This window comes from Molossus molossus, unplaced genomic scaffold (assembly GCF_014108415.1).
Source record: "Molossus molossus isolate mMolMol1 unplaced genomic scaffold, mMolMol1.p scaffold_m16_p_10, whole genome shotgun sequence".
Classification (NCBI taxonomy): Eukaryota; Metazoa; Chordata; class Mammalia; order Chiroptera; family Molossidae; genus Molossus; species Molossus molossus.
Genome location: NW_023425345.1, coordinates 90,769,516 through 90,786,399, shown reverse-complemented (window position 1 = coordinate 90,786,399; position 16,884 = coordinate 90,769,516). Strand labels below are relative to the sequence as shown.

The 16,884-nt window shown below is 41.3% G+C and overlaps 1 protein-coding gene, 1 non-coding gene and 1 pseudogene across 2 annotated transcripts in view; 2 read left to right on the top strand and 1 right to left on the bottom strand.

Annotated features, from left to right (window-relative positions):
* The first annotated feature begins 1,687 nt into the window (after positions 1 to 1,687).
* NDUFA9 (NADH:ubiquinone oxidoreductase subunit A9) overlaps positions 1,688 to 16,884 on the top strand; it is a 34,100-nt gene continuing 18,903 nt past the window's right edge. Inside the window, exons 1-5 of the mRNA XM_036251477.1 lie at positions 1,688 to 1,774; positions 9,073 to 9,243; positions 9,609 to 9,706; positions 13,808 to 13,899; positions 15,236 to 15,377. Of these exons, the coding sequence (XP_036107370.1) occupies positions 1,726 to 1,774; positions 9,073 to 9,243; positions 9,609 to 9,706; positions 13,808 to 13,899; positions 15,236 to 15,377 (552 nt within the window). The 5' untranslated portion in view covers positions 1,688 to 1,725. The remainder of the gene's footprint in view (positions 1,775 to 9,072; positions 9,244 to 9,608; positions 9,707 to 13,807; positions 13,900 to 15,235; positions 15,378 to 16,884) is intronic.
* Positions 7,241 to 7,765, bottom strand: LOC118623235 (annotated as a pseudogene).
* On the top strand, positions 10,617 to 10,723 carry LOC118624941. The gene has a single exon (XR_004958577.1). It is a non-coding gene; the product is annotated as a U6 spliceosomal RNA (small nuclear RNA).

The window sequence follows — 16,884 nt, the reverse complement described above, 5'->3', positions numbered from 1 at the left end:
AAAGAGACAGGGGTTTGATTCCGGTCAAGGGCACGTACCTTGATTGCGGTTCAGTCGCCAACCCTGGTCGGGGCTGTGTGGGAGGCAACTAATCGATGTGTCACTTCAATGTTTCTCCCTCTCTCTCCCACATTATCTGAAGGTAAATGGAAAAATAAATCCTCGGGTGAGGATTTAAAAACACACCAAAAAACACATCATTGGGTGAGGATTAAAAAAACAACATGGGGTAGTGTTTGACTTGGAGATGTAAAATAACATAATTGGCAACGTGACACAGGTTAGGAGGTTGTTGATAATAGGGGTCTGTCAATTTATCAGAACTAGGAAAGTATGCTGATATTCATATTGACACAGAATCAAATATTACCAAATTTTAAACGCTGACTGAACATAAGATGAGGCCAAGAGGTGTAAGACAACATCTCCTCCTTGTTAGGACTGGTGAAATCAGCAAATTTCTCTGATAAATTTCTTCAAGACTTTCCCCTTCTAATTTAGTTTGGTAGTAAACAGCGGGGGTGGGTTGGCAACTTAATGGCTACAGGTCTTTTGTCCATCCCAGCATACACACTTCTTTCTTCGTGAAAAAAACAAAACGTGACAGAATTACCAAGTCTAGAAAGAGCCCCTACACTTGTTTGTTTTCTGATCAGAGCAAGGTAGGTGTCTCAGGACAGGTTGCTGGTTGCTGTCTTCTAAGGGATCTTGAAAGCTGAGCAGAATAAACTAGTTAAAACTGCAAGAGTTTTGTTTCATCTTTATGGAATCTCCTCAGCTCTAAAACAATGCAGATTCTTGAAGAAGTCCAGTTAAAAAAAAAATTACAAACCATTGCTCTGGAGAGAGCCCTCTTGAGTTTCTTCTTAGAAAAATCCACAGATGGCCTACATGTCCACTAAATTTTACGTAACATTTCAGGAAGTTCATAGATTTCCTGAAGTCCACTCATGACTCACACTCCAGGTTAGGAATCCCTGGACTCATACGTCAGGTGGTGCTAAGTGCTTTGATAAATAAGTAGTAACTGGAAACAGTTGGAATGATGCCCACCTTGGATAAGATGTCAGAGGTCTTCTCTGAGGTCACCTGCGAGCAGACCTGAGCTGGTGCAGACACCTGAGTGAGCATGCCAGGAAAAAGGAATAGCAAGAAGCAGAGGCTTCAGGAGGGAAGAGAGAATGTGCTTCGGTGAATTCGAGTTGCGCCTCTTCATTTCTATTTCTCTTCCCCACTTTCTCTTTGCAGCCTCGGGGCCCATTCCCTTCCTGTACAACCTCTCCCCTGGACCCTGGGGATCTCCTGGCAGAACCTCGGGAGTTGGGGCCACGCCTCCACCTCCCCCCGGGGTCACCAGGGCTTCCCAGTCCGGCACTTCCAGGAAACCATAGACAAAAGGAAAGCTGAGCTCCGACTGTCGTTTTGCAGGGCCTTGAGTTTCTGGTTTCTCGGCAACGAGGTGATCGTTACCGTCCATTCTGTAACCTGCGATCTGAGGTTCCGGCCTCGGGGTTCTTCTCTGTTTATTCCCCCTTTCCTCCACGTTCCCCTGCTCCGTTTAGCTCTCCTCCCCCGGCCCCCTTCTCCGCTACACTCCACCCACTCTCTGACCCGCCCCCTTGCCGCCTGGTTAGCGCGTGCGCAGACCCGAGCGGACGATCACTTTTGATCCTGTCTGGTAGCCGTAGTCCGCTGGAGCGCGGCGGCAGGGGACTGTGGGAAAAGATGGCTGCCGCCGTCCAGCCCCGGGTTGTCAGGGTCCTGCCAATGTCACGTAAGTGTCACTGGAACACCAGCCTCCGATTGCGGTTCCGTGACGCGGATGAAAAGTGGGGGAGCGGCGCCGTGCTGCAGCGGCCATGCCGACTCCCAGGACACCTTGGTGGTTGTAGGGGGGCCGCCTCTGTCCAGTTGCTCCTTGCCCTTCCGCCTTCCCGGCTCCCAGACTAGAGGGTGCCTCTGGGAAGGGGTCTGCGCTGGGAACGTGAGCCACGGGCAGGGGATAAGAGAAGGGGGGCGTTTAAAAGATCGAGAGAGTCAGATTTCTCATAGGGCTGTAAGGGTTCGGGGTTATTAGAAATACATGGAGGTGGGGGTGTCGGGAGAGGAATCTGAAAAGGGTGGGACGAAGGGATGGTGGAGAGAAGGTTCTTTATGAATTGACTAAAACCTTGTGCAAACTCTTAATCAGTCTCAACTTAAGATCCTTCCTGTCACAATGGAAATGGTAATACCACAATTTCAGGGAGTTTGTGAAAAGGTTAAATTAAGTCATATTTGTAAAAGCACGTTCTAAGTCAAGCATCTCTGCAGTGTAGTGTTGGGTCCAGGTGCTGGGGCCTGGGGGGGGGGGGGGGCGAGGGATGCTGGGAGAGAAGATTCAGGGGCGTTGTGGAAAGGAAAGGGAAGAGTAAAGGATGTCTTGGAATTTGTCCAAGTGTTGTTCATTTAACCTTTTATTCCTAGCCAAATCTGCTGTTATCATCCTCAGATTGAAAATACACATTTGCTTTTCCAGTCAGTAAGAGGCTAGACATGCAAAGACATTTAATCCAGTTGTGCTTCATTGTCGTTCTTTCACCCTCCAGCCCTTCTCAAACGCCCCAATCAGCCTCCAAAAATTGTATTTTTTCATAGTACCTGCTATTTGCTCATCACAGTTACAGATAGTTTTATCAGTTTTTTCTTTAACTTACTTTTTTTTTTTAACTGACATCATAGCTTGTGCTTTTAACCATGCTGCATTATTGCTTCAGATCAAGTAAGCTTTTGGATAACTCTGGAGAGGCAAGTCTAGTGTGTAACATAATCAGAACACTGTAGAACAGAATTATGTAAAACAATGATATACAGTGAAATGTGGAGAGACTATTAAGCACCATAGGAAATCAGAAAAGGGAAAGATTGGTATCCTTTGAAGCAGCGAGGGAAGGCTGGAAGACCAGTGACGAACTGAAGTTCTTCCACAGATTTTGTGAGGGTTGTTATGATCTGGAAGGTTAGAGAGGTTGGACATCGTCCTGTCACTAGCAAAGATAAGGAGGTGAGACTGGAACCGTGATGTACTTAGGAAGCAGTGAAATTACCACCTGTAGATCTGGAATAGTAGTAAAGGAAGTGGAATGGTTACATGGAATCAAATAATAGAGGCCTTTGAAAGCCAAGCAGAGTTTTAGACCAGTGGTCTCAATAGTGGATTTTGCAAGAGGAAGTAATGGAATAAAACAAATATAGTATTAGACCTTTAAGTAACATTTTCAGTAATAATAACAATAGCTAACACTTATGTTATTCAATCTATATACACTGTTCTAACTTCTTTAATACATGTTTTTAATTTATATAACGTTGCAGTGCATAGAACATGTGTGTAATTTATAAATAAATACTTAAAAATAATGCAGTATGCAAGCAAATATGTTTGGAGACAGTTGGTTTAGATGTTACGGGACACCAATGTAGGTTTTTGAGCAGAGGAATATAAGGAATAAATAATGTTACCCTCCAAATGAGAGTAATAATAAATGGAAGAAAATGGAAAGGCTGGAGCCAAAGAGGGTAATAACATTTATTGAACACCTACACGAGCAGAGCACTTACCAATATTTTACTAATGCTCATATCAACCCTCTAAAATGTTAGTTCCATGAAACTAAGGACTTTTTTTTTTTTTTTTACTGTGCTAAACACAGTTTCTAGAATAGTTCTTGGCCCATAATTGTTGAGAAAACAAATAACCATGGAGGTTAGTATAACATTACCTTCTGAGGAATTTTGAAGTAGTAATAAATGAAAATAACTATTATTTATGCAGTGCTAGTGTGTGCTAGGTAATGTGCTAAATGCTCATGTACATTTATTCTAATCCTCATAACAATCCTTTGTGGTATTAATTCTTTGACTCCAGTAATTGTTCCATTTAGCCTATTACCTCACTTCCTTCCTACTCATTATTTTAATCATTCCTTTTTATATATTCTCAACTCTCCAGCCCTTCTCCCTTTGTGATCAAAGAAGTCAACCAAAATTGCCATGTATTTCCTGCCTACCCCTGAACAATAGAGAACTGAGCTAGGGAAAACACCTAACTAATTGACTGGCCTTATTTAAGTTCATGAATACAAATCTCAAAGTAGATTTTCAATAAAATACTAAGTGGATTTTCAGCACTGCCATTTTCCTAGGAAATTTGCTTTCCCTTTCTCCATAACAATTATTTAACATTGCCAGTCTTCTAAAACTTTTAAAATGTGCTTCTGTCTCATTCTCTGCTTTACAGAGAAATCAAGGAATCAGATGAGAAAAATCCCTTTTTGCCACCATAAAATTCTGATAGCTGACCTTTGATAATTCTCTGTCTCCCCTCCAGATGAACTCCTGCTCTGATCTAAGGCCATCCTATCTTATCTATTCATTCCTTCTCTTGAGTCATTAATTTTTCTCCTCTACGGGGTCATTTCCTTCAGCATATTATTATTTATACTATGTCATATTAAAAAACCCCTTCCTTGTCTTGTTACTCCAATCCAATTTTTCCTTGTTCCTTTATATCATATTTCATCAAAAGATTATAGGTACTCCTCTTACCTCTTCCTTGCTTCACATTTTCCCTTTCGCCTGTTCCATTCAGGCAAAATTCCTACTATTCCAATAAAATTGCTCTTGTTAAGACCATTTACAACCAACATTTTCTAGATCCTATGGTCCTCTGTCCTCATGCTACTTCACTTTTCAGCATTGTTTGATAGTATTAACTCCATTAGACCCCTTAGCCACAGTTTTGCTTTCCATGATGTTACTTACCCTGGTCAACCACAGTCTGGAAATATTAAGTGCAAAACTCCAGAAATAAATTATTCGTAAGTTTTAAATTACGCATCATTTTGAGGAGTGTGATGAAATCTCATGCTGTCCTGCTCTATCCTGCCAGTACGTGAATCACCCCTTTGTCCAGTGTAGCCATGCTGTATAGCTATTGACTCATTGGTCACTTAGTAGCTGTCTCAGTTATTAGATCATTTGTCAGGGTATTGCAGTGCTTGTGTTTAAATACTTAAAACTGGCCCCAAAGAGCAAGAATAGTAAGGCTGGTAATTTGGATATGCCAAGGAGCAGCCACAAAGTGCTGCCGGTAAGTGGAGAGGTATGTATATAAAGGGAAAAACATAGTAGTACATATAGAGTTTGGTACTGTCTGCAGTTTCAGCATCCACTGGGGGTTTTGGAACATGTCCCCAGAGTATAAGGGCGGGGGGAGGCTACTGTATTCTCTCCAATCACTAAAGATATATATATATTCTTATTGATTTTCAGAGAGGGAGAGAACAATATCAATGTGATAGTGAAACATCGATTGGCCGCCTCCTGCACACCCTCTACCAGGGATTGAACCACAACCCAGGCATGTGCCCTGACCAGGACTCAAACCAGTAACCTTTCGGTGTACTGGATGATGCCCAATTAACTGAGCCACACTGGCCAGGGCTCAATCATTTTTTAAATTTGGTTTCTGGATACCATTTTCTTTGTTATTATTGGGGGGCTGCTTTGCAGTATTCAACTCTCTTGTGCTACAAACAGAATGCAGAAACAAGGTGAAAGTCCGAATGTACCAATAGTTCTTTTCGTGGGTGCCAGACAGGTTAAGTCTTCATATAAAATTATTCCACACTTTCCTTGCCCTGTTTAAGAAACAGTCCAGTTGGCATACTTTAGGAATATCATACAATGGGTCACACAAAGTAAAGAGCCAATTCTGACTAAGTGGATTTGTAATTTTCCAAACTGGATTCTGCCCAGCACTTTTCTAGGCTAACAGGAATTTTCCTCATCCTCTGACTCCAGCTACCTGAGCCAAGGAACAGGTTCCCATTCCTATTCTAAGAGGGCAGAGGCAGGATTCCAGAAAAAATTCCTGGATACATACCATAATCAGAATTGCAAAGTTTCCTCCATCCTCTTCATACCATGCAGACGGAGACTTCCTCACTCACATCTGTGAGGGAGAGAGGCAAAGCTATTGATAAAGAGCCCATCCCTGTAATGGAAGGAGGTGGAGAACAGGGCTGTGGAAAAGAACTAGAAAGTTCTTAGCTAATTTATACAATAGTCAAGAATCCTAATGGACTCTTAGTCATTTCTAGACAAGTTGGACAGAAAGAGCCAAAGAATAGCATGCATTTCTATGTTGTAAAGACACTTTCAATGAGTCTTTACAAGTCCGAATACAAGGCACACAATAACGAGTGAACAGCCCTGCAAGAGTTTCCTGAAACTAGCTACGATTTCAAGTGGATGCCTGGCTAAAGAATTACAAAGGGATCTTATTTGGGATGCTTTAAATTGTTAAAAAGTCAATAATAGGCAGTTTCTCTGAAGTAGAAACAGAGAGGGGGCAAGAGAAGGGAGAGAACAGGGGAGGAAGAAGAGGAGAAGCGGGGTCAGCATCCTCCTATTCAACAGGGCCGGGAGGACGAGCCTCAGCTATCTGAGGGGCTCCCCACCAGGGCAGTGGGCCAAGACCAACAGTTCAGCTGGAGCCACACTTGGTATGGGGGAACATGGGCAGCACTCCGAGGCCCCCTGGGGCACACAGGGACAGCATGAGCTCAGAGGCCCACCCCTTGCTGGGGCTCCTGATGAGCAGCTTGGCTTTGCCTCACTGGTGAGATGGGTGGGAGAATAAGAGGAAATGGCTTCTGACCAGGCCTTTCCGAGTGCATCTAATGTTTTAGCTTAGATAATTCAATAAGCAGGTGTTGTGAAACGGAGAAGTGATGGCGGGCACTGTAACCAAAGCCCTTGGGATCCAAGATGGCCTTATCAAAGGAACAAAGTAAAAAGTCTTGTTGGCACTGTCTCACCAACCATGCAACCGGTGGTGCCTCATCTCAGGTCACGGCTGGTTTTACTTGGCTCGGGCTGCTGGGAAGGTCTGCTGCTAAGACATGCATAGTCTGCATAGAGGTTCATCTGTCTGAGGGCGGGGGGCTTGGTGGCCTTACAGACCTGCCCTCAGTTCCCTTCTCTAACACCTGTGTTTACCTTCCCTTCTGCTTAAGAAAGAGTCACCTTACATGGAGATAAGTGTCTGGGAGACAGCATGTAATTGAGTCAGCAAGAGGCTCTCATGAAGTTTCTCGAACCAAATCCACAGGCTCATTCAACTTCTTTTTTCTTGACATGGGGTAGTATTAGCATGCTTTGGTTGTCACAAGACCCAGAAGTCCGGGTTCTTAGCTTAGTTGGCCCAAGAGTTCTTTATGAGGCAAAAGAAGTGGCAGCTGGAACTCCAGGTAGAGCTCAACACAGAGACACTTGTGTTCCTCCTGCCTCCATGTAGAGGTCGGATCCTGCAACAGTTTGAGCCTTGTGGTGAGCTACACAGTGTTCTCTGCCCTGGGCAGGGCCCCTGTGGGGGTTCACTGTGCAGCTGGGCCAGCTGCAGAACTGGACACGCTTTCTGTGGAAGGCATGCTTACATGGACAAATCCCCAACTCATCTTGAGGCTTGAAGTCCTTCAGAACTGCGCAGAGCTCGTGTAGATTCAGTTCTTTTACTTTCTCCTTCAATATAACCTGTTTGTAGGCATACAATTCTGTGTGTGTTTGATGTCTCAGCCTAATCAAGTAGCAACAGAAGAGTAAACTAAGGATAAAGACAAATATAGCAGTGCCAAAAATCACTATATATATATATGGGCAGATTCCGGAATCCAGTATCAGGCATCCTGAGGTTGTCATGTGGGAAATGAGAGCTCATGGATGAATTGGGAGCGCCGGCCGCTGCAGCAGCAGGCGTGCGGACGGTCAGCACAGATAGCGGGCTGCAGGCTGCAGGAGTCTGTTGCGGCCAGGATACCATTTTCTTTTGTTTTTTCTCTTACCTCACTGGGCTGCATTTTAGTCTCCTTTGCTGGCTTTTTGGGCTAGTGAGTCAACCTCTCTGAGCCTTAGTTCCTCATCTGTAAAGTGCCAATAAAGATAATCTTAAGAAAGGTAACAGTTATTAAGTATATAGAACAATATCAGGCACCTAATCTCTGGTTTTAGTAAACTAGGTTTTTTCCTCCAATTTCATACTTTGGATAGGAAAAAACAGTGGTTTCTGGGAAGAGTGCAACTGGAAAGTCATTCCTAGAAAACACACAGACTGACTTATTTTTACTTACCTACATACTTTTGATTATTTTCAGTAATGTTATATTGTCTAAATTTCACTCTTTAAAAAAAAAAAAAATGTTCTCTACTAATAGTCCTCTGCCTCCAACCATGTCATCAACTTTATTTTACATTCAGCATTGATTTCAAAGTTTGTTCCAGGTAAGTCTTTTGCTATTTCCTGTGCAGGGCTTACTAATTCCCAACTCTGCATTGTTATATGTTTCTCATGGAAATTTATTCTTTCTGTTATTAGTCTTTAAAATCTTTCTCAAAACGTTATCTAGAAATCCTCATGATTATCTAACTGATAAGAATTCTCTCAGTTCTTTTCACTGTAGAGGTTTATACTGTCTTAATTTGTAACTGTTCAGTGTTTTGTTTTAATGTGATTCATTTTCCTAGGGAAATTATATCCTATAGGGCAGGGAGTTTACTTTCTACCTTTTATATATTTTCTTATGTTCTACAGAGTCTTTGTTGCAATAGTTTGTGTTTATTTTTGCTGTTGGCTCTTAAAGTATAGGTTTTCTTTGTAAATATTTTTATTGATTTTTAGAGAGTGGAAGGGAGAGGGGGAGAGAGGGAGAAGCATCGATGTGAGAGGAAAACATCTATTGGCTGCCTCCTGCACGCCCCCTAGTGGGGATTAAGCCCGAAACCCCAGGCATGTGCCTTGACTGGAAATCAAACTGGCAATCTTGCAGTACCCGGGATAATGCTCGACCAACTGAGCCACACCAGCCGGGGCATAACTTTTAATTTAAAAGTTAAATTTAAACTTTAACAGAAGTAAATGAAAATTCTGATAGCAAATACTGTTACAGGTTTCTTGGAAAAAAAGCTACATGTATTCAGTAGTCACTTATATTAACATTTTCCATTTTTGTGTATTCTGGGCTTTTGTTTAAGGTTCTTCTATTACTGCATTAGCCACATCCGTGTTTCATGGCCCACCCCAGCGCCAGCTCCATCATGCACTCATACCTCATGGAAAAAGTGGGCGTTCCTCAGTCAGTGGGGTGGTGGCCACTGTGTTTGGAGCCACAGGATTCCTGGGCAGATATGTTGTCAACCATCTTGGTAAGTAAAGTTCCTGGAGTTTAGCATACTCTAGTGCCATTTATTAAGGTTGCCTAATGAGAAGTCTGGAGCTATATTTCTTTTCATTTTAACAGTCTTCTGAATAACTCCTGTCTTGGGTTTATGTAATTTGGGTCTACTGTGAGCATTGTGAGCACATCTGTACTTCTTCATACTTCCTATATAGAATGTTAAAATAGGGGACTCTGAAAAGTTATGGCATCTCTGACATGGCAAAATACACTTTTTGTTATAGATAGTATTAATTCACATATACTGGAATTTAAGTATTTACCAAATCACTGTCATATAATATGTTCATATTATGTAAACATTGATCCTTGTCTCAATCCATTCTCTTTTAGGACGTATAGGGTCGCAGGTGATTATACCCTATCGGTGTGATACATATGACATCATGCACCTTCGTCCTATGGGTGACCTGGGCCAGATTATCTTTCTGGTAAGAGTCTGTATTACTGATTATTGGAATTGACAAATGTAAATTACTGAGGTCATTCTTAGGAAAAAGAGGCGGTGTACTAAAGCAGCAGTTTCATTCCAGAGTGGACCAAAGTCATCTCTGTTCATGGGCATTTTTGAAAACTCTAGTCTAGCAGTTGGCAAACTTTTCTGTAAAGGTCCAGATAGTATATATTTTAGGCTTTGTGGGTCAAAGGGTCTTTTTTTTAGGATTACTCAGCTCTGCCCTTGTAGTTCAAAAGCAGCCATAGATAATATGTAAAGGAATGGGGGTGGCTGTGTTCCAATAAAACTTTATTTACAAAGTTAGACTGTACACTGGATTTGCCTGTGGGTCATAGTTTGCTAGCCCCTGCGCTACACCTGTGCTGACCGATATGGTAATCACTAGCCTCGTGTGGCTCCTGAGCACTTGACATGTGGCTAATCTGAATTGAGATGCGCTAAGTATAAAATACACTCCAGATTTCAAAGGCTTAGTATGAAGAAAATAATATTCAATATATTATTAATAATTTTTTATATTTATTACATATTGAAATGACATTTTAGATATATTAGGTTAAATAAAGTATATTATTAAAATGAACTTTACCTGTTTCTTTTTATTCTCTTAAATGTGGCTAATAGAAAATTCAGAATTACATATGTGTCTCATGTTCTATTTTTATTGGACAGTACTTGTATAGACAGAGAAAAATCACAAATAGGGTGTTTTATTACTTGGTTTGCTTGGCATAGACTTAACTTACAGCGGTTCTTCCTGAGATTCCCCGCTGTTATTCTTAAATCTGCAGGTTCTTCCTTTATACCAGTAGTTGCCAATGGGCCAGGCAGGGGAAATGGGGTTGGGAAGACCCTTCAAGGGAATGATTAAAAATGTGTGGGCCGTGCTCGCTTCAGCAGCACATATACTAAAATTGGAACGATACAGAGAAGATTAGCATGGCCCCTGTGCAAGGGTGACATGCAAATTCGTGAAGCGTTCCATGTTTTTACTTCATTTGACCCAGTGATCCCACTTCTAGGAATATACCCTAAGAAGCCTGAAACACCAATCAGAAAGAATATATGTACCCCCATGTTCATAGCAGCACTATTTACAATAGCGAAGATTTGGAAACAGCCCAAGTGTCCATCAGTAGACGAATGGATAAAAAAGCAGTGGTACATATACACAATGGAGTACTATGCAGCTGTAAGAAAGAAAGATCTCTTATCCTTTGAGTCGACATGGAGGGACCTGGAAAGTATTGTCCTAAACGAAACAAGCCAAACAGAGAAAGACAAATATCACATGCTCTCACTTATCTGCAGAATATAATGAACATAACAGTCTGAGGAATGGGGTAGTCCCAGAGACGTGGAAGTGGAGTACAGACTGACAATCCCCAGAAGAGGGGGCTTTGGGGGAGAGATAAACCACAGAACTTATATGCATGTATGCATGAACAATGGACATGGACAACAAAGCTGGGGACAGGGCAGGGAGGGGGAGGGGGGAATCAGTGGGGGAAAATGAGAAACATCTATAACAAAAATTAATTAATAAAATTAAAAAAAAAATGTGTGGGCCTTTTTGGTTGTCACAGTGACTGTAGACCTTACTGGTTTATTAGGTAGGGGGCAGAGATGCTAAATATCTCAGAGTGCACAGGACAGTTTTTTTCCCAATAATAAATGGGCGGCTCAAAATACTTCCAGTTTTTCTGCTGAGAAACACTTTGGGCCACTGATGCTTTGGGTCTACTCTTTTTTTTTTTTTAGCTAACTTTTCTTATTTTCTTCATCCTGCATGGACCTAAGCTCTTTCATTTGTTCACATTCTCCTTTAAAAAAATATTTGGTAAACATCCTTAATATCTGATATTATTTTCATATAGATGATTTGTAATCTTTTTAAATATTGACTTATTTTTAATGCCATTTCATTTATTCGTTACTGAATGTTCACAAGCTAAGTATTTTTATATTGGAAATTTCTTGTTTCTAAAGTGTTTTCCTTTTCCAAAGTCGTATTCTCAGTTATTCTCTTGTTAATGTAGTTACAGGAGCTTAGCTTTTTCCCAGTTTTTTGTAATTTAAGATCATTGGTCACTTTGTCAGTCCTCAAAATTAAAATATGTCACAAATGTTAGGTGAAAACTTTTACTGCTTGCAAATATGGAGTCATTGGAATTGAGCTATATGACGTTTTCCATTTTTTCCACAGATACTTATTGAGTGTCTGCTGTGTGCCTAGCATTGAGCTAAGCTCTGAGCATATCTTGATGAACAAGTGCACAGGGAGCTCACAGTCTTAGGGAATATAGACACCAAACACATAACTTTGAATAGAATAATGACTATGAAAGGGAAGTCCAGGGAAAGTAAAATTGAGGGGGAGGGACTTCACTATAGTACTGTTGTTTACTTTTGAGAAGGATGGACCATTTTGGGTGTGGGGTTCTGATTGGTCTGCTTCAGTCTCTGAAACTGCTGTCTGAATGGCCACTTGGTCTGACTGGGGCTCTTTTGGGCCTTAGCCCTGGGAATCTGATTTCCTTTTGATTCCTACTCTCCAGTCCTAGGGCCATTTATTCAGTTAATGCCTCACACTCTTCCACTCTTGAGTTTTTTTAAATTTTTCCTCTCTTATCCTTTCCATCTTTGCTGAAAAATTCTTTTATGTGTAAAGTTACTTTTTTTTTAATGAGTATGTCATTCACTGTGCTGCAGATTTTATGTATATTTTACTTAACCTTCATGGCAACCCCATGAATTAAGCTGTGTTTTCAAATTTAACATGGAGGTGGAGAGATCATTTGGACACAGTTGGTAAATGGCAAACTGGAATTTGCGCTCCAGAGCTTTTATTCTATACTGTCCTTGCACCCCACTCTTCATCATAACTAGTTTTTATAACTAGTTTTTCTTGCTGAGGGCTTCATTTTTTCATTCTTGAATCTGATTTTTAGATCCCTTTCACTCTTTTCTAAATTACATGGGCATTTGCGTGTTCTTGCTCATGTTCACTTGTGTTCTCGCTCTCTCTCATCCTCCCCTTTCTCTTCCCCCTTCACTCTCCCTCCCACTCCATTAACTCGTACATGCCCACTTAATATTTGACCTGACGAAATTCTTATTATCTTTTATTGAAATGCTTTGAAAATTCAGTTTCATTTTAACATAGAAAACTTTGTACCTTTGTCAGGGGTTATTTAATTCCCAGTACCTAGTTTGGATATGAATCATCAATCTTACTAAAGTCCTAACTGATGCCTAGAAGTATAGTTCCACACCAAAATCTGCCATTGGCCTAATCTGGAGTTTTAGGCAGGTCACTTCTCTTTGAGTGTTGTTTTCATGTCTTTAAAGTAGAAATTACTAGATCTGGGATTATAAAGAAAAAAAGAGTTAAAAAGATATATGAAAATCATTATGAATGCTCCCAATTTATTGTCAGCCTTTAAGAGACTCTCCCTCCTTATCTTAAGTCTGTGGCTGGTTGCTGCTGAAAAGGGAAAATCAGTTTACCTCCCAGATGATCCTTGGTTCTTTGGCTATATTTCAGGAATGGAGACTTGATTACTGAATTCCTTTACAAATTTGTAACAGTTGGGTGGACAAAAATTGATGTGCACTGGCTGGGTTTCTCAGTTGGTTAGAGTGTCACCCCACTATGCCAAGGTTGCAGGTTCGACCTCCTGTCAGGGCACATACAAGAAGCAACCAATAAATGCATAAATAGGTGGAAAAACTAACTGATGTTTCTCTCTCTTCCTCTCCTTCTCTCTCTCTCAAATCAGGTTTAAAAAGTGAATAGCATTTTTATTTTTACTAGTTCTACCATTTGATTACCTGAATAAAGTGAACTCTCAACTGTTTATTTCCAAAAGAGTCAGAGAATCAGCAGGGGTTTGAGACCTCAGAATCATTTCTGTTGTAATACATGGAGCCTGTATAAAATGGCACCATATTGTGACTACAACAGATGGCCCATTTTGAAATTTGCCAGGGGGAGAGGGTGGTGCCCTACAGAAATGTTAAGTGCCATGGTACACCCCTTATGTTTTTGTTTGATTGGCTCTTGCTATTATAGGAATGGAATGGGAGGAACAAAGATTCTATCCGAAGAGCAGTGGAGCACAGCAATGTGGTCATCAACCTTGTCGGGCGAGATTGGGAAACCACGTAAGTCTTGACCCGTTTCTTCTCTGTGTAAGCTGTCTTAGGGTTTGGTAGACAGTTACTGGGCACTGTCTGTGTCTTAAGCATTGTAGTAGTGACATTTTAAATTAGTCTATCAATAAGCAACCATTTGCCCTGGCCGGTTTGGCTCAGCGGTTAGAGCGTCGGCCTGCGGTACAGAGAGACCCGGGTTTGGTTCCCGCTACGGGCACGTACCTCGGTTGCAGTTTGTCCCCGGCCCTGGTTGGTCATGCGGGTGGCAACCACTCGATGTGTCCCTTCACATCGATGTTTCTCTCTCTCTCTCTTCCTCTCTCTCCCTCCCGCTCTGTCTGAACAAAAAATGCAAAAATGTCCTCGGGTGAGGATTAAAAAAAATAAAATAAATAAGCAACCATTTATGTACCAATCATTTTGCATACTCAGTGGCCCCCTCCCTCTTAGGGGATTTAGTTGCATAAGTTTGGTATAAGTAAGCAGTGTGATGTGTTGCATATAAAAAGCCCATATGGATTGTGGTCAGTGTCATCAACTGGATGACTGGTATTGGTCCTGTACTTGGATCTGTCCAGCTAGGATGGGTTAGGTAGGAGAATTTTGCCTGTTCCACTGTCAACAAGATGAACATTGGATTTTCTAGTATGACAATGTTCTAGTTCTATTCTCCACCATGTTAATTGAAGGTGGCATGAGGACTGGTTTGAATAGTTCTTTTTAGCTAATGTCTGAGTTGTTTATCAACAAATAATGTTTAAAACCTATAGTTCCACAACACTTTGTTCACACCTATTTTTGTAGCATTTATTAAAGTTTGACTTATTTATCTATGCGTGCCTCATCAAGTGTTCTTAAGTTCTTTGATGACTTGGAGGATCTTAGTCAAGTTTATATCCACCACAGTGATGGACACAGTGTAATACAGAATAAGCATTTAGTTAATGTTGTTGCATTAAACTGGTGACTGACTTCTCATTTATTTTTTATCCCCTAAGAGAAATGAAGGGCTAGGATAAGAAGTGATTTCCCTTCTAGCCCGGTGCTACCCTCATCCCTACCCAACCAGTGCAGCCACATGTTTTTCAAGGGCCTCAGCCTTGGAATTCTTTGAGGACACAGAATATTATGCATGCTGATTATAACTTTAGTAAGCCTTGAATCATATACAGTAATAACAGTGAGCAGTAAAATAAAAAGAATTCATTTTGATTTTGTGTTAAATCATTGCTGTTTTACAGTTTAGCTGTTACGAATTCCAGCAGTAGGATGAAAATCAGTTTATCACAGAAAGCTTTGAAATCCTGTTAGGTGTTCTTAGCTGATGCCCCCTTTTTCCTTCTAGAAACTTTGATTTTGAAGATGTTTTTGTGAAGATTCCGCAAGCAATTGCTCAGGTGTCCAAGGAAGCTGGAGTTGAAAAATTTATTCACATTTCACATCTCAATGCTGATATTAAAAGCTCTTCTAGATATCTGAGAAATAAGGTAAGCAACAAGTTGATTTGGAAAGTGATTCACAGAGCTGGAGTTTCCTGGCCCCTTTGAAACATGAGTTAAGTGAAAAGAGTTTCTCATTGACATATCCAGGATTAAAAGGGGTTTTTAATTCTCCAAACCAGAATTAGATTTGTGTGTGAGGGGAGTGTGTGTGTGCACACATTGTGTTCTGAAGTTTTAGTTGAGTGCCTTCTGTTTGCAGGGAAATATGCTAAGGGTCTTCAGAGATGGATAGACCATCTTATTACCTGCCCTAGAAAGCAGTTTCTTGGGGCATAATAGAATTATGTAGTATACAGCAATGGTAGAGGATGACTCCTGCCCCAAGAGCTATACCTGTGTAACCTACCAAGGTTAAAGGACCATCTTTTTAGTCTATACAAGGACCCCTTGTATAGTTGTGGTCTCCTGCCACTTCTGAAGAGGTGATGTGGCGGCTGAGAATGACCAGAGTTCCTTGAGAGTAGCTCCAAATTTTGACCCACTGCATTCCTTTACTGAACAAATTGTTTCTGAAACACCTGCTACGTGTTACATTGTATTAGGCACTGGGGATATAGGAGTAATTTAGACAGACATGGTCTTAGCCCATATCTACTTTCCAGTCCACAAAGGAAAATAATTCTGGATGCACCAGGTATTACAAAAAACTGCTCTCGGAGCCTGGAATGGGGGAGGAGAGAGGGCATGTATTAGTTCGAAGTGTTTAATTACTAGCATCAGAAAATCCAGTGTAAACTGGCTTAAACCAAAGGGAATTTATAGGCCCACAGATCTGAAAAAGCCAGCAGTAGGGAACCTTAACGTTTGAACAGGGCTTTAGCTTTGTTTCTCTGTGATTGGGGCGGGGGAGGGGTGTATGCTTTGTTTTTCATACTCACAAAACTTCCTGAGAACACACCTAGGTGTCACTTTTTTGTACTACACTGGAGAGAAGTCAGACGCCATGCCTGCTTCTGCCCTCGCATTCATGGAATCATCTGAATTCTTGATTGTTTGGAAAGGACGGGGTGGGAACAGTCGGTGGTGAGAAAGAGGGAAGAATCAAAGATGTCCAGCCCTTTGGCTTAAACCATTGGGTGGACAGTGGTGCTGTTGAATAAGATGAGAAACGCTTGAGAAGGACTAGGCTTTAGGGCAGTGGTTCTTGGCCTAAACAGCACATTAGAATCACTGAGGGAGCTTTGAAAAGTCCTGATGCCAGGCTGCACCAAGACCAGTTCAGATAGAATCTATAGGAATAGAACCTGGGCATCAGTGTTTTATGTCTCCCTAGGTAATTTCAGTATGCAGCATAGATTGAGAAATCCAATTTATAGAGAATGGAAGAGGATGATTCAGTTTTGGTCTTGGGTTGCATTTCAGATGCATGTCAGTCATACAGGTAATGGGGATGAATGGGCTTTATGGCCCTGCAGCTCAGAATAGAGTCTGGATTGGAGGGATAAGTTACGGAGTCACCAGCATGTGTTAACTGAAGTAGTGGGAGGGATAA